The sequence below is a fragment of the Phaseolus vulgaris genome, chromosome 5 (assembly GCF_000499845.2).
Source record: "Phaseolus vulgaris cultivar G19833 chromosome 5, P. vulgaris v2.0, whole genome shotgun sequence".
In the NCBI taxonomy this organism is placed as follows: Eukaryota; Viridiplantae; Streptophyta; class Magnoliopsida; order Fabales; family Fabaceae; genus Phaseolus; species Phaseolus vulgaris.
This window is the reverse complement of record NC_023755.2, coordinates 35,656,598-35,672,930: the sequence shown is the minus strand read 5'-3', so window position 1 is coordinate 35,672,930 and position 16,333 is coordinate 35,656,598. Positions and strand designations below refer to the sequence as shown.

Sequence of the window (16,333 nt, the reverse complement as noted above, 5' to 3'; positions counted from 1 at the left end):
ACCTATCATCACTACGTTTACCTTAAACTGCACACACACATACGTAACTAAAACTACATTTTATACTATGATTTTTAGTTTCAAAAACAAGTTGTTACTTATTCTATTTTTCAATTTTTTCCCCAGTTCTTCATTGTTCCAGACACTGAGCTTGTTTTGAGATGCGTGCTTTTTTGAAATTTTTTCCCCTCACCTTTTTTTGGCTTATTAAGGAAAAAGTGATTTTACTTTCGGCAAGCAAAAACAATAGTACACGATTTAATCGGTGTACCATACTAGAGTTATTCATTAGCAAGAGACATGTACCTTGTAAGGAGTTCAAGAATGTACACAACTCGTTATGGTTTATCGATACGAGTCAGATTTTTGTGCATAGTACAGATTCTTCCAATAACAGACACAACCAGCACTCAATGGCAGACATATTCATATGTTTGGATTTGAATCTTCTACTCTTAATTAAATGGCATTATTATATTATAATTTTGTTAAAGAGAGAGGATACAAAAAATTAGGAATCAAAAAAGAAAAGCATATCCTGATAATGAGTTTATTTTGGCATGATGCAGTAGATGGACACTTGCATTGTTGGCACCTGCCAGGTGATTTTCAGGTGGCTCGACAACCACACAAGACGGCGCTGTCACAGAGATGGCAGTGGTATCTATCGAATTTGTTTTGCAATAATTAAATCTTTAGCATTACTTTCTTTAATCATTTCTTTTTTAAATGGCTGCACGAGCCATCATTCTAGTCTTTGAATCATACCACTATAAATAACTCCACACCATTCTCTTCTTCACCAGCAAAACTTGCACCCCTTCCTTCATTCTCTTCAGACTTTTTCTCCTATTTCAATGGCATCAAAGTTTATCTTTACCACTGTCGTTTTACTGATGCTTCTGTGCTTGCTTCTTATGAGGGAGCCTTCTGGTTTGTCACTGTTCTTTTTTCTTATTACTTTAGTTATTCGAGGGACAAATGCATGAAGTAACTGTTTTATTCATTTTTGTTGCTATTGTAGGTTGTGGTTCTGCATATGAATGCTTTGGTGCTAATGCAGCTGTTCTCGGGGACATTCCAAACAGGAAGGTATAGGCTAACACTAAATATATATGAGTGGTTCAAATTTCGAAGTGTTTTTCTCTTTTTGACACTTGATTTTACACGATCATAACGTGAGAAATATATTTTGGGAACATATTTTGTGGGGTGCTTCACTTCTGTAACTTTATTTGCTTGTGCAGGCGCTGTCTGTTTTGAAGGATAAGAAAACTTCTCTGAAGGCTAGTTTGCAAGAATCATCAAGCATCAAGTATGGTGAAAAGCCACTGAGTTGGGAGTTGAGGAAGGTTCCTTCGGGTCCAGACCCGCTGCATCATAATGGTGTCAACCCCAAAAAGCCTCAAACTCCTTAAACTCACCACCAGAACCTGCTTTACCCTAGTTTTTGTTATCAGTGTGAACATCATCTATCGCATAAGTTTATTGAAAAAAAAATATAAACATACACTCGTTTTCTTTTTTACCTCTTTGTATTTCTCGTTTTCCTTCACCTCATCCACCCCATTTCCAGGTGTATGTTTATGGGAGCTCAAGTTTAATCGTGCTGTAGTTTAGTTTTGACTTGTAGTAGAATGATATATATGTCATGTTGTTTTTGTACTTAGCTGTTAATTAAGTAGTATTTATCATGGATTTTCTTTTACCTGCTAAAACATTGTGCACACAGCTCATTCATGGATTTGACATGAAGAACAGTGACATGATGTGCTCTGACGCCTTTCACCCGAATACTACAAAAATATGTATCTGCAGATATGCTTCTCTGCCATAACTAACCTGGAGCTTCTATTCATTTCTATGCTCATGCTGACGCGGGTCAGTTAGATATGACAGCAATGTTACAAAGGTGACGCAAGCGAATCATTTCCATTTTCAAAAAAATACCCCAATATCTAACCTTAATTATACAACCTAGTGAAAAAACCTAGTAATGGGAACAAAAAGTAACCGTGACCCATAACCAAATCCAGTAAAATATTATCTGATCGTATTAAAGAAGGCATGCATGTTTTAAGAAATATATTCGTGAAACATTTGTTTATTATATATAGTATTATGTTTTCTTCATTTAGGCTTATAAAGTTGAAAACAGTTTCAGTGCGTGCATATTGGTGTATTTGTTAAGATGGTGGCTAAACGAGGCGAACTCGTGCCTTTCTACGCTACACTTCTCGACGCTTGCTCTTCCGCGAAGCACTTAAAGAATCTAAAACGAATCCATGCGCTGACCATCACCTTAGGCATTTCACGCAATGACTTCATTCGAAGCAAGCTTGTGTCTTCCTATGCTTGCTGTGCCCAATTGCATGAAGCCAATATCCTCTTCTCCTTCACCATTCGCCAACCCACTTTCCTTTTCAACTCTCTCATCAGAGCACATTCATCTCTCAGCTTGTTTTCTCAATCCCTTTCCATCTTTCGCCACATGATCGTTGCCCACAAGCCCTTTGATCGCCACACGTTACCCGTGGTGCTGAAATCTTGCGCTGGTTTATCGGCTTTGTGGCTTGGGCAACAAGTCCATGGGGCTGTTTTGGTTAATGGGTTTGCCTTGGACTTGGCAAATTCTAATGCTTTGGTAAACATGTATGCGAAGTGCGGCCAATTGGTTAGTGCGCGCCAAGTGTTTGATAGAATGTGTCAAAGGAATGAGATTACGTTTTCAACCATGATGATGGGTTATGGAATGCACGGGAAGTGTGCGGAGGTGTTCGAGCTGTTTGATAAATTGGTGGAGGCGGGGGAGAGGCCTGATGGTGTAACTTTTACCACGGTTCTGAGTGCGTGTAGTCATGGGGGGCTAATAGACAAGGGGAGGGAATATTTTGAGATGATGGAGGTAAGGTTTGGAGTGAAACCTGAGGTGCAACATTATACGTGCATGGTGGATATGTTGGGGAGGGTTGGTCAGGTGGAGGAAGCGGAGAAGTTAATTTGGAGAATGGAGGTTAAGCCTGATGAAGCTTTGTGGGGTGCCTTGTTGGCAGCTTGTAAAATTCATGGGAAGGTTGAGGTGGCTGAGAGAGTAGCAGAGAGGGTTTATGGAAGGGAACTGACTGTTGCATCGTCAATTTAAATTCATTGTACGTGGATTTTGCTCATCTGAGAATGCATGCAGCTTAAGGATAAGCATTTTCCTGTCTTGCATGGCCATACTTTTGATCTCGTGTACATTTTTTCATATATATTCAATTTTTTTACGGGCTTTTAATCTTAAACGCAATAACCAAATGATCATGTCTTCAAAATTTCGTCCCAGTTGATGATAAACAATTTGAACTGGTATATGTAGTTACAAAAGATATTTCTAGATTGGTATACTTGTAAAAAGAGTACATTTTTATAATCAGTTACTTTCTTGAACTGAATTAATAGGTCTGTTCCAAAATTAATCATTCTCGTAACATTCTTTTCTAGAGAAATCTGGAACATAGCCACATAATTGCAGCTCAAAAGACAGAAGTTCTAATGCTGCGTAAACATGATCGTTCTCTTCGTGAGATTTGTCACCAGCCACAAATTTGTGAATGCTGGAGTCAATCTCAATGGAACTAAAGCCCGGTATCTTTTGTATCCCACGTTCCTTCATTATCCTCCTAACCTTGTTCGCACCATCCCACTTTCCAACTGCTGCATATATGTTAGAAAGAAGCACATAATTGGAATCTTTCCCAGGGTCCAATTCAATAAGATGTTTCATCACATTTTCAGCCAACTCAATGTTCCCCTGTGTCCTACAAGCTGCGAGCAATGATCCCAAAACAACTTCATTTGGCCTCATAGGCATATTCTTCAAAACATTCCATGCCTCCTCTAACCTCCCCGCTCTACTATAGAGATCCACTAGACAACCATAATGCTCAATTCTAGGCGAAATTCTAAGAACTCTCTTCATATTTTCAAAGATTTTGAGTCCTTTGTTAATTAGTCCTGCATGACTACACGCCATTAGAGCACCTGTGTGGCTGACTCCATCTGGTTTGAATCCTGCCTCCTGCATTGAATTGAAGTAATTCAGAGCCTCATCCGCAAAACCATTAACAGCAAAACCCACTATGATTGAGTTCCACGACACTAACGTTCTATTGGGCATTCTATCAAACACCTGACGAGCTAACTCTATGCATCCACATCGAGAATACATGTCTATCAACGAGTTGGAAACTCTAACATTGTTCCTGAAAGCTTGTGTCATCACAAGTCGGTGGACCCACAAGCCAAGACCGAGTGTGCCCAAGTTGGCACACGCCGCAACAACGGCAATAATAGTCACATAATCATATGCCACCCCAGCCAGCTGCATTTCTCGAAAGCACTCCAGAGCTTCCTCGTGAAAATCCTTCTTCACAAACCCACCAATTAGAGCAGTCCAAGAAATAGTATTCTTCACAGGCAATTGATCAAACACTTGGAGGGCATCTTCAATTCTCCCATTCCTCATGTACCCATCAATCATTGTGTTCCAAGACACCAAATTTCTGACACGCATATGATTGAATGCCAACCTAGCAAAATCCACGCGACCGCATTTAGCGTACATGTCAATCAGCGCAGTGCCCACCATGACATCGTTCACGTGCAAGCCCATTTTGCATGCATATCCATGTACGATAGTTCCAAAGGAAATACTACTCTGCGAAGGATGATGAGCGCAAACAGAGAGGAGTGTGATGAGAGTAATATGATTAGGTTCAATGTTAGCTTCTCTCATTCGCACAAACTCGGAGGCAGCTTTAACCAAATGACCACCTTTGCAATACTGAGCTATGGAAGATGTCCATGCTACAACGGGGTCAGTGTATTTTGTGGTGCTCTTTAGGGAGAGGCTTTGATTGGTGTGGGAATGTGTTTGATTTGGAAGTGAAATTGGTGAAGATGGTGTTGGAGGGTGGGGAAGCCGAGTTGGCGTAATCGTGCACGCAGGAAGGATCATTCTTCTTCAGAATCAAAATCCCCTCACTTGAGATTAAGCTTCTGTACTTTTGGTTGGGATCAATAAGCAGATGCTCTACTCTACATCATTATTTTTTCAACAATGCTTCAAGCATATCAGAACTAGTTTTAGGTGGTACATAATTTCATATTTGTGTGAGATGTTAACAACTGGGTTGTCCAAGAAAACCAAGACTCACTCTTTTGAGCTAGGAAAATGATAGTGTTAGAACTTACAACTACAAGAGTTGTATACAACTCTAATATAGATTTATAAATAAATATACAGTAAAGGATAAATTTATAATTAAATGATATTAAAAATATTAAAATAATAGTATTGAGAGTTGTAATGTGGTTGTATAAAAAATGAGGTTGTCCATATATCATGAGCTATAGATAACGATACATTCACAACCCTAATTTTTATACAATCACATTACAACTCTTAATACTATTATTTAATATTTTTTATATAATTTAATTACAAACTTACCATTTATTATATATATTTATTTTTAAATCCATCACATTAAAGATTGTTATGACTTCAAGAATTGTCAAACTATTGATTCTGGAAAAAAAGCTTATGGAGAAACTCGTTGAAATAAATATGAATGGACAAAATTTTGATGCAGTGTAATTCATATAAAGAATATTAAAGTACTTAACATTGATGATATTTTTGGTCAGAAATTAAATTAGTGTCAATGTTGTACAAGAAATAAGACATATACCTAAAACATGTGTAGTTTGCACTTTGTTTTTGTTTCTATTTTAAAGAGAGAACCAAGAAGTAGCGCTATAATGTTGTGTCGTTATATTGTTTATGTGAAAAAAGCACTTTTATGCAGTGTGTTGTGGATTATATTGTTAAATAACTAAATACATGAAGTGGATCACAAAAATTTACAAAGATTCAGACACATGAGTGTGTGTATATGTCCATGAAGATGTGGTAGGCACATTGGTAGAGAAAAAAAACATCAAAAGTTCGACAAAAAGAACTAAAGATATACCCACATATATGTGAGGTGCGTTGGAAGAGAAAATACATATCATAGCATAACAACCACACTACTATAAGAAATTGTCACACACCATTGTAACATTTAACTTTCTTAACTTTATCTTTAAAAACCTTATGATTTCAATATTAACCTTCTACCAAAGAAATAAACTCGTCCAACTTAGTATCCAAACTTAAAACACCTCTGCAGTTGCTCCTTAAAGCTAAAAACATAATAAAATTGTAACATCAACCTAGACAGTGAAATTTTTGCTAAAAATTCTGAACGTTTGATATAGATTTGGCAAGATTCAAATGTCATGAAAGAGTTAGAGTTTAAGTATTAGTATGGCTAATGAGTAAAGCTCAAATAGTTAAAGAACAGTTGTAGTTGAGTTCCTTAAAACCAAAAAGGTTTCTATCTATCTTGCAAGTCATAAACCAGCATTTAAAAATTGGTGCTGATAATCTAAGAAACTATTATCTTATCACTGTGATTCCATTACTGAAAGAGATTGCTGTAACATTGAAGGAAAATTACCGGGACATATCGCATTAGTTAAGCAAGTTTTGATAAGAAAAACGTACTAGTCTATTTTCTTGTGGCAAGTAATAACATGACACAGACTAGCCTCTATAATGAAGTTTATCAATATCAAAACTTGAAAGAAGATTTCATAGCCAATGGAATAATCAAGGACTTTGAACACAAACCACAGGAAGCCTATTATGAGGCTGAGAGAAACATAAAAGTCGTGCAGGCTAGCTAGCCAAGAGATGCATTGCAAAAGTAGCAGCTGCCAGCTACAGTAAAAACAGACAAAAGAAAATAAGAATTGTCAAGTACAGAAGCCTCTATGAATTCTTATGCTATACTTTGTTTTCACCATATTCTACAGTTTAGAATTCAAGAAATTAAAAGTCACAGAAGGGACATAATTGAATTTACCTGAATTGAACCCTAATTCTCTCCCATAAAATCGCTCACTGTTGAATCTCAGTCTCCCCTCAGTATGAACACAACAAATTTCAAGTGACAAATCTGACAAATTCTTAACCTTTTGTTTTTGTATATATAGATAATAACATTAGGCTTCACCCCTCCCTTGGAGTGATATAACATAGTTAAGTAGCTTGATAATCCGGTAGTTGTCAAGATTCAATTAGATGAAAAAGAACTAACGAAGCTACCAAGACTTCAAGTGCCTAAAAATATGTCAACATTTTTAATTTATCAATGCAGGTGGAAAAAAATCTCATGGATAAAATATTCTGCTAAGCATTTCAATAATAACACCTACCATAATAACATGGATGGGATAACAACATAGATGAATGTGACTTGTCACTTGTCACGCAGAACCATTACTATAACGTAGAAATTGATGTTCCTGTATACAAGACAAAATAAAGAGAAAACATGTATATTTATCTACACCTTCGTATGGTATTTTAATGTCCAAAAACAGAACAAAATCCAGAGACATAATTTTTGCCTCTTGACTGCAGAAACAGACATAGAGAACCCAAGTGAATTTGAATAAGAACACAACAAAAGGATCTACGAATTGTGCTAAATTTGGCTCAAAATCATCTTGCATCAGCAGAAGTAAAAGAGTCTGCAAACCCAGTAGGCCTGGCTGCAATACTGCTTCTGCTGTTGTCAAGACTAGAAGCATAGCTGAACTCTTTGCCTTCAGCTTCCTTCCAAATCTTCAACATCTGAGGAAGTGGTCTTGTGTAGTCGATGCCAGAGTAGCAGTCTAATTCATCATCAACTGGTTGCCATTTTTCCACTAATGCTGCCAGGACATTGACTGCATGACCCATATCTGGCCTACGATGCGCTTCCCTTGCAGTGCAATGTCCAGCAAGTTCAGCTACAATAGTTATGCTCTCAAAAGTTTCTTCAGATGCTTGCACAACTGGATCAATGGCAGCCATAAGCTTCTCCTTGCTTGATTTAATTCGCCAAAACCATTCAGCCAAATACCGGCTCTCCTCTGGCCGGCTCTCATCAAGTGCCACAAGTCCAGTCAGAAGTTCCATCAGAACCACACCGTAGCTGAACACATCAACTTTTGTGGTGATTTTCCCCATCACTGAAACACATCAAAACATAGTATGAAAAGCTAGGAAGGCACATCAAACACACTGAGATGATAAGACCATCACACATTGCAATGATATCACCAACTGTTAGATGAGCAATACAAGTATCGTATCATATTGCTTACAAATTTTGAAACATTATGACATGTAATTAGACATCAATTGTTGTTAACTTTTGTATTTTCAAATGCAGACAGAAAGAGAGACCTCTTGCACACTACTAAGATGTTTTCATTCTAAGAACAATGTAACTGACTATAAACTAACAGAAACTACATGCTGATTTCTAGAGAGCGCGTTTATAATGATTCCAGTAGCAGTTAATGCTAAATGTCAACATATACATCATGGGCAGAAGAGGTGATTTCAAGCAAGCCATACCTGCATATTCAGGGGCAAGGTATCCAAATGTCCCAGCAAGCTTGGTAGCTACAGACTTCTCACTGTCTGGGGCATGCTTCACCAAACCAAAATCTGAAACTTTAGCCCGGAAATCATCACCCAATAAGATATTAGAAGACTTGAGATCTCGATGAATAAAAGTCTGACGGGCAAGACTGTGAAGGTATTCTATGCCTCTGGCAACATCTAGTGCTATTGCAAGTCTCTTTGACCAAGATAAAGGCTCCAACTTCAAGCTTTTCCAATGAAAAAGATGCTGGCTTAGAGCTCCAAGAGACATATATTCATAAACCAAAAGTCTTTCATTGCCTTCAACGGAATACCCCAACAAGGATACCAGATGGCGGTGCCGTACCTTGGAAAGAACAGCTATTTCGGCTTGAAACTCCTCTATTGCCTTACTGCTAATAACCCCATGCTCCATTCTCTTCACTGCGATCTTTGTCCCATCTTCAAGTTCCCCACTGTAAACAGTCCCAAACCCTCCACGACCTAGTTCATTTTCTGAAGCAAAGTCATTGGTAACCTTGCGTAGTACTTGTATAGAGATGACAAGGTTGCCATCCTCAATTATGTGAGAGTTTTGAGTTTCACCACTGATGTTACTAAGAGAACTTGTACCAGTCTTTGTTGACAAACTTCCAGTGGCGTTCGAAACTGCAATTTTAACAATGTTGTCAGGATCAGATGGATTGCGAGGGTGAACCACAATGGAACTTGGAGCATCCAAGGAGGCTTTTTTGTTCTTTCTACAACATAGGAAGAGATAAGCAACCAAAAGTGTTACAACTGTAAACAATACAACTCCAGCCATTATTGCTGCTATTTTGAATCTTTTCAAGTCATTGGGCTTGGATTGATTTGATCTTGAACTCTGATCTGAAACAGGTGGCTTATGAGAGGATGGAGGCTCTGATGGATTTTGTGGTGAAGGTGGGCTGTTAATAGGCACAGGACTGGGACTTCCTCCAGTTTGATTCAGAAGAGGATTACCCGCAATAATAATCTTCACATCATTATGAAAATTTGGAAATGGAGGCTCAAGATTGTTATAACTTAAATCCAACAACTCCAAAGATGTTAATTTGGCGAAATTAGTGGGAACAGAGCCGGTTATGTTGTTTCCTGTAAGCCTAATTTGACGGAGTGAATCTAACTTAGCAAGTGAGGGACTTAGTGTACCATTTAGCTTGTGTCTAGGTAGATTGATAATAGATATCTCTGAGTTGGAATTGCAGCTCAATCCAAACCATGACCCTGTGCTGCGTGTGCATGGTTCATCACCAGACCAGTCAGAAACGAGAAAAGAAGGGTAATTCAGCTTATCTAGAAAATCCAGCAAAATAGTAACATGAGGGGAACATTCAAGTCCAGGCTCATTTTGACAAAATAAATTGTTATCATACGAAAAATTGGCAGCCTTAAATTTCGGTATTGGACCCATTAGCATGTTGTTATTTAACACAAGGATATCCAGGTCCATAAGTGCTAGGGACTCTGGAATCAAGCCAACAAGTTGATTGCTATTGAGATTGAGTTCCTGCAAGGAAGTTAGATTTCCAATATTCTGAGGAATTGACCCAGTGAACTGGTTTCCATGTAGCCAAACCTGTCTAAGGAAAGGCATTGAAGCAATAACATCAATAGGACCACTCAACCCACCACCTTCTTGATTATTCAACCACAAAACCTGGATTGAAGATAGTGCAAAAGTTGCTGGTATGGCACCAGACAGCTTGTTACCTGAAAGCCTCAGATTTGTGAGAGATGGCAATGTGCCCAGAAAATCCGGTAATGGTCCAACCAAGTTACATTGCACCAGAGAAAGGTTGGTTAACTGTAGTGATTTTTCTAAATCCGGGGGAAACAACCAACCACTACTCATATTCAGTGGATTTTCTTCCAGAGACAAGACTCTAAGGCTGCTTAGTCCATTAAAGAAATCAGATGGAATTGCATCAAATTTATTGTAATCCAAGAAAGCAAACTCCAATTTGGATAATCCGCTAAAAGTGGGCAACATCCCACTAAGGTTGTTGCGTTGGAGACCCAAATTGTAGAGTTCTGAGAGTTGGTTAAAGTTTTGAGGCAATGACCCTCTAAGACCAAGATTCTTGGCCTGAATCTGATTTACTCTATCTCCAGAACAGTACACAAAAGGCCATAAAGGAGGACCACAGGGATCATCTCCCTCCTCCGGCCACTTCAAAAGCTCAGGATTCTCCAACCCTTTTCTGAAATCATTCAAAACTTTGACATCATTTGAGTTCGTAGCGCCATAACTCATTGTAGAGATCAGACAAAAACAAAACAAGATGAAGACTTCTCCTAACTGAACACCTTCCATAGTTAGCCTAGTAAAACACAAAGAAAAAAAACAAAAGACAGTATCAAGAGACAAGCTTTCCCAGTAAAATCAGAACCCCATTATATCAGACGCCAAAATGAGACACTGGCCACAATACTCGGAAAAATGACCAATGACAAGCTTAGAAGTAACTAAAACATAACATGAGTGTGAATGTGAGAGAGCGTGCTTGGCAGTTACTCTTACCTACGGTTATGAATAAACAAAAGAGTTTTTGTTGAGAAAATGTTGAATGGATCAGAGGAAATTGAGGTTCCCAAAATTGAGAAAAAGACATGAAGCAGAATGTGCCAATGTGGAATGTCTCCAACTTTTCACATTTCACGAAGGAAGGAAGGAACCCTAAACAAAGTGTCAGGCCACTCCACAAAGACTGTCCCTCTCCAAACCCTCTTTTCCCTTCCTTTTTTTTTCTTTTTCTTTTTCTTTTTCTTTTTGCCTCATACCATTGGTTGGCTGTGATTTCTACTAAAAAATTGTGGAGGCATGGTAAAGGAAGTAAAAAAAAGGAGTTAACAATGATTTTGTCCCACATCTTTTGATTAACCAGTAGCAAGTGGAGGGCATGTACGAATTATGTGGGCTTGGAATTTTCAATTGTATTTACTGTAAAGATGGTGGAACATTTATTAGGAATTTTATTCATTGAAAAAAATCACGTTTTTACTATTGTATATTTCCAGTCAACTACATAAATGAATTCAGTGCTCAAATTTTAAACGACAAGCAAACTTATTTTTTATCTTTAAAAATTTATTATATTTCTAAAATTAAGAGAGATGGATATTTCTAAAGTTTGAAATTCAAATTCTATAAAATATAGAAGGTTAGTTCTCATTTAACTGAAGATACTAATCCAAAAAAAACATTTTTTTATTTGGTATTCACAGTTACAAGAGGTTACACTGTGATCTGAAATGGTTGCGTAGCGAGAGTAGAAACTAGATCTGAGGTTGAAGGTAACACGTGCTGAGTTTTTAGGAACCTGGTGATGTTTCAAAACCGTGGTTTTGTTTTGTCGTCAGCATGCAAAAAAAGACAAAAACAAGGGGTGGGTCCCATTATCTAGGAAAGTTCCATAGATTGTGGTGGCGGGTCAATTTATAAAGTGCTCCGCTAATGTCGGTACCAAGATAATTGCTCGAGGGCCACTATTTTATTTTCTTTCCTATAAATTCTTTTAAATAAATCTTTCTAACAAATATCTAAATTTATCTTTCAAATATAAGTAGTCCCTTAATATACTATCATTAGACTCAATTATCTCTTTTGAATTATTATTTGTTTTAAAATTTAAATCTTTATTACGATTTTATTTTTAAAATATATATGAGAAGATTAAAAAAAATGTATTTAAAATATTTTTAATTTCTAATTTTAAATAATGTAAGAATTATTTAGTGTACTGGAAGAAGTATGTTTGACGTGTCTTTTATTAATTTTTCATTCAAATTAGTTATTGAGACATTTATTTACTCTTATATAATTTCTATTTGAATATTTCATAAACAAATAAATGTAACTTTTTTTATGTGGAGTATGAAAAAATTTGTATAAATTTTTCAATGTTTTATTCATAAATTTTTTTATTTGTATTGGTCAGTACCAGACGAATCACTCATCCAGTCTTATGACTGACCGTATCAAAATATATTAATGTGCTTAATAAATAATAATAATGATAATTATAAAAACTTTCTGGAATATCCCACCAAATATTATCCAAATATCTCAATTGGAGTAATTTTTTTATCAATCCTATTACAAACAATTAGAGGAGACTTTTAAGTATCTATACCCACTTTACAATTACATTACCTAAAAGTTTCATCGTAATTATACTCATATTTCAAACATTACCCAGAATTATTCAGTATTCGAGAATTTTCATTTATGGTTTTGGAACTTGACTTTCTTTTCTTTTCTTTTGATAGGTAGAAACTAGAAACTACTTGCTTTTATTGCTTTCACCCTCCTCTTTATATTCCAAACAAATGATAATAATTTTTTAAAAGTTTAAATTTTTTTATAGAAAATTAAAATCAATTTTTTTTAAAATTAGAAATTTTTAAAAATTTAATTTATGATTTTTAAAATTTTTCATTTAGTTATATTTTAATCATTTGTCTTTTCAATGTACTCAATTGTCTTTCAATTTACAAGAGAAATTAAATATAAAATTCAAGTAAACTACATTTAGTATCAAATTTTTTTCTTAATTAAATGGAAAATAAAATAGGGATAATGATATAACCTTTTCACAATAATGAAAAGACAAAAGTTAAAAAAAAATTGACTTTTAAAATCATTTTTGTCTTTAATTTAATTTTAAAAATTTTCTTTCCTTTTTTATTTTGTTTTCATTCATCTGTTTTGCATTTTCCAAATACAATTAAAGATATCTTTAAATAAAAATCGTTTGACAAACTTTCACTCTTATGTTTAAGGAATATCAACTGTTAAACTTTGTTTTAATCTCTGCATATTTTTAATTTCTTTTACTTTTAGTATTTTTTATTATAATGTTATGAAAATATAATTTCAATGAAATCTTAACCTAAAGCTCGTGTTAAAAATGATAATGAACATGTTCTGAGTATAATGATTCACTTCACTATTTCAACAAATATATTTTTAACCAAATACTTAAAGTAGATTAGTATTATTTGTAAAGGTGCCGTGGAATCAGCTAAATTAAAAGGTGGGGTTTTCAAACATGACTGAGTTCAGTCATAATCTTAATTAATTTTTTTTACCAATCTTAGTTTATTATTTATTAAAATTTTAATTAAGTACCCAAATTTGTTTATTTTTAATCGAAATTTATTAAAAAGTTTTTTTATCTAGTATTAAAATATTTTTTATTTCTAACTTTATTGCTTATTTTTTTGTCAGTTAGCGAGATGATATTTAAAAAAATAAATAAATGATAGGTAAACTGAAGAATAAATAAACAAATTAATTGATGAATTACAAAACAGAAAACGTAAATAATGATCATGTTATCTGATTAACAGTGAGATGAAACGATAAAATATTATATTGATTTTTTTTAATAAAAATGTAACTAAAAATATATAAATTTATAAAATATTTAATTAATTTTTTATTATACATATATAGGTAGAGTTTTGTTTGAATGAAAATTTGACTACTTTGTTTTGGTTTAATAAAAGTTGTTGATTGGTTTAGAAGAAGAGAGAAATGTGAACGATAAGGGTAAGGGTGCATTATTGGTGATAGAATTAATTAGGGTTTAGACTTGGTAGGACTGAAGAATGACCCACTTGCCATAAATTAACTCATGCATTGATTAAATGTGTCTCTATTATGCTGCTCGGAATAAAGAGCTACACATGCATATGCTAATGGAAAATGATTCTAAGGTGGAAGACGAAAGAGAATTTTGCACCACAGTTCATAATATTGTAATTTAACTGGAGGTTGGAGTTAATTAGAAATTTGCAACTAGATATTGGAAGGAGGAATTTGTGATTTTATAGTATTATTTTTTTTAATATATATTTAAATTGTTATTGAACTTAACTCTCCAGAATGATATAGAATTATTAGATGTAATAGATAAAGATTCTTACTAAAAAAATAAAGATTATTTTTTTAACACTTTTTCATTCTTACTTAGATAAAAGTTCGTTTTTGAAACTATTTTTTTTGAGAATTTATTTTTGGAACTACTTTTTCATTTTTACCTATGTAAGAGTTATTTTTTGACCACTTTTTTCACCTATACAATTCATTTTTAGAATATTTTTCATTGACCATGTCAATATTTCAACTTTAAATCCATTAAAATAATATTGTTATGATCAACTATAATATCTTATTACTGTTTTAAAATTCAGAGTTTCATCACGGTATTTCAAAAAATTAAGAGAAAAATATACTTCTTAAGAATGTGAGAATATTTGACATAAAAACAACTTTATTTAACTTTAGTTTGGTATCCAAGTAAGTTTTGGTTTTTGGTATCTTATGCTAAGAAAGCACTATATGGGTTGAAAGTAGAATGTGATTATTAAAAGAATATGGGTTATGGAATTTGAGCAACAATATTCCAGTTTTCAGCCACTGTCCGCGGCGTCAATTGGCACAATTTTCTAAGCCTAACTTGAAATATCTGTTTTAGTGGACATGGTTTGTTGATGTTTTTTTCATATAAAACTCAAAATTTGTTATGCCATATGTTTCTGTTTTGAGACCATCCTTATTGTTTATTCACGTAATCATGTTTTGTCAAAGCAAACTAGAGTGGCGTGCAATGGAAGAATTCAACCAACTCTGTTTCTCCTTCCAGTTAATGAGTGCTCTGAGTGGTTTCATGTTAGAACTATGAGTGGTTCAAATCGTGTAGTTACAGAAATAAAATGAATGATGTAAATAAAAACTAAATATGATATATAGAAGTGTACTTTTATAATAATAATTTTTAATATAGATTTAACTTTTTTAAAGCGAGAAAGTATAATAAAAGAATGAAATAATAAGCATTAGTTAAGAGATCAAGGACTGATAAATATGATAAAACCAAAGGGGTATTTAAGAAAATCTGAAATTAATTATAATTTAAATCATTGATTTCAAAACTAATGACTATAATTGTTCTTTCTCACTTAAAAAAACTAAATTTTTAGATGTAAAATGTAATTTTTAATTAGTTTATGATATACCCTTTAAAATATACATAAAAATTAAAATTAAAGTCGAACCTTAACCATCAAACTCAACTAGATGGAAAATATTACATTTATAAAACAATTTTTTCAATCCCTAAATAATTACATGATAAATCCCACGTTTAAACTAAGTTTACACCACTACAAGAAAATCATGAAATAAAAACTAATTTTTAGAGACAAAAAATAATTAGTTGCTATAATAATTAAATTAAATGTCATTTTAAACATTAAAAAAATAGTTTCTATTATTGATAAATGGTTTCTAAATTGGTATCTAATTAGCAACCAATGATTTTGCTACCAAATTTATAATTTAAATAATTGTTAGAAAAAACTTGGTTGTTATTTAAACATCAATTTAGAAACCATTTAATAATAATATAAACTAATTTAGAAACTATTTTTTTTTAATCTCTAAAATGATCTATAATTTAGTCACTAGAGTAACTAATTATCTTTTGTCTCTAAAAATTAGTTTCTATTTCCTAGATTTTTCTTGTAGTGCATATCCTCGTCGTACACATCGAATCAAGTTTGGTCTAACTTAAGACTAAACGAAACATAATTAAATTGAGTTGGATTGGATTTAATTAAGTTGAATTGAATAGCTGAGTAAATGGATTATAACAATATATATAGGTAATTTAAAATTAAGAAAATGAATTTCTTTTCCTAGAATTGAAAAACAAGGAATTACTTAAAAAGTGAGTTCAATGGTTGAATGTCACAACAATGGCCTAATACATG

The 16,333-nt window shown here is 33.9% G+C and overlaps 4 protein-coding genes across 5 annotated transcripts; 2 read left to right on the top strand and 2 right to left on the bottom strand.

The window, feature by feature from the left end:
* The first annotated feature begins 824 nt into the window (after nucleotides 1-824).
* On the top strand, nucleotides 825-1,587 carry LOC137834518 (protein CLAVATA 3). The gene is made up of 3 exons (XM_068642547.1): nucleotides 825-933; nucleotides 1,025-1,092; nucleotides 1,248-1,587. Exons 1-3 carry the CDS (start codon nucleotides 858-860, stop codon nucleotides 1,416-1,418), a joined length of 315 nt encoding a protein of 104 aa, XP_068498648.1. The 5' UTR covers nucleotides 825-857; the 3' UTR covers nucleotides 1,419-1,587.
* A 565-nt stretch (nucleotides 1,588-2,152) lies between these two features.
* Nucleotides 2,153-3,284, top strand: LOC137835604 (pentatricopeptide repeat-containing protein At4g16470-like). Its single transcript, XM_068644192.1, has one exon. It carries the CDS (start codon nucleotides 2,192-2,194, stop codon nucleotides 3,140-3,142), a length of 951 nt encoding a protein of 316 aa, XP_068500293.1. The 5' UTR covers nucleotides 2,153-2,191; the 3' UTR covers nucleotides 3,143-3,284.
* Nucleotides 3,285-3,292: 8 nt separating this feature from the next.
* On the bottom strand, nucleotides 3,293-5,227 carry LOC137835603 (pentatricopeptide repeat-containing protein At1g05750, chloroplastic). Its single transcript, XM_068644191.1, has one exon. It carries the CDS (start codon nucleotides 4,997-4,999, stop codon nucleotides 3,455-3,457), a length of 1,545 nt encoding a protein of 514 aa, XP_068500292.1. The 5' UTR covers nucleotides 5,000-5,227; the 3' UTR covers nucleotides 3,293-3,454.
* A 2,108-nt stretch (nucleotides 5,228-7,335) lies between these two features.
* LOC137835602 (receptor-like kinase TMK3) lies at nucleotides 7,336-11,326 on the bottom strand. 2 transcript variants are annotated; one of them, XM_068644190.1, is made up of 3 exons: nucleotides 11,076-11,326; nucleotides 8,501-10,875; nucleotides 7,336-8,109 (listed from the first exon to the last, which is right to left on the bottom strand). In XM_068644190.1, exons 2-3 carry the CDS (start codon nucleotides 10,866-10,868, stop codon nucleotides 7,598-7,600), a joined length of 2,880 nt encoding a protein of 959 aa, XP_068500291.1. In that variant the 5' UTR covers nucleotides 10,869-10,875; nucleotides 11,076-11,326; the 3' UTR covers nucleotides 7,336-7,597. The 2 variants fall into 2 exon arrangements, with proteins under 2 accessions (XP_068500291.1, XP_068500290.1); XM_068644189.1 differs by lacking the exon at nucleotides 11,076-11,326 and having other exon boundaries at nucleotides 8,501-11,050.
* Nucleotides 11,327-16,333: the final 5,007 nt, after the last annotated feature.

Coding starts and splice junctions, on each gene's coding strand:
- LOC137835604 (XM_068644192.1), top strand. CDS start 2,192: ATGGTGGCTAAACGAGGCGAACTCGTGCCTTTCTACGCTACACTTCTC.
- LOC137835602 (XM_068644190.1), bottom strand. CDS start 10,868: ATGGAAGGTGTTCAGTTAGGAGAAGTCTTCATCTTGTTTTGTTTTTGT. Junction 8,110..8,500: donor CCTTGCCCCTGAATATGCAG/GTATGGCTTGCT, acceptor GATGTGTTTCAG/TGATGGGGAAAATCACCACA.
- LOC137834518 (XM_068642547.1), top strand. CDS start 858: ATGGCATCAAAGTTTATCTTTACCACTGTCGTTTTACTGATGCTTCTG. Junction 934..1,024: donor TCTTATGAGGGAGCCTTCTG/GTTTGTCACTGT, acceptor TTGCTATTGTAG/GTTGTGGTTCTGCATATGAA. Junction 1,093..1,247: donor GGGACATTCCAAACAGGAAG/GTATAGGCTAAC, acceptor TTGCTTGTGCAG/GCGCTGTCTGTTTTGAAGGA.
- LOC137835603 (XM_068644191.1), bottom strand. CDS start 4,999: ATGATCCTTCCTGCGTGCACGATTACGCCAACTCGGCTTCCCCACCCT.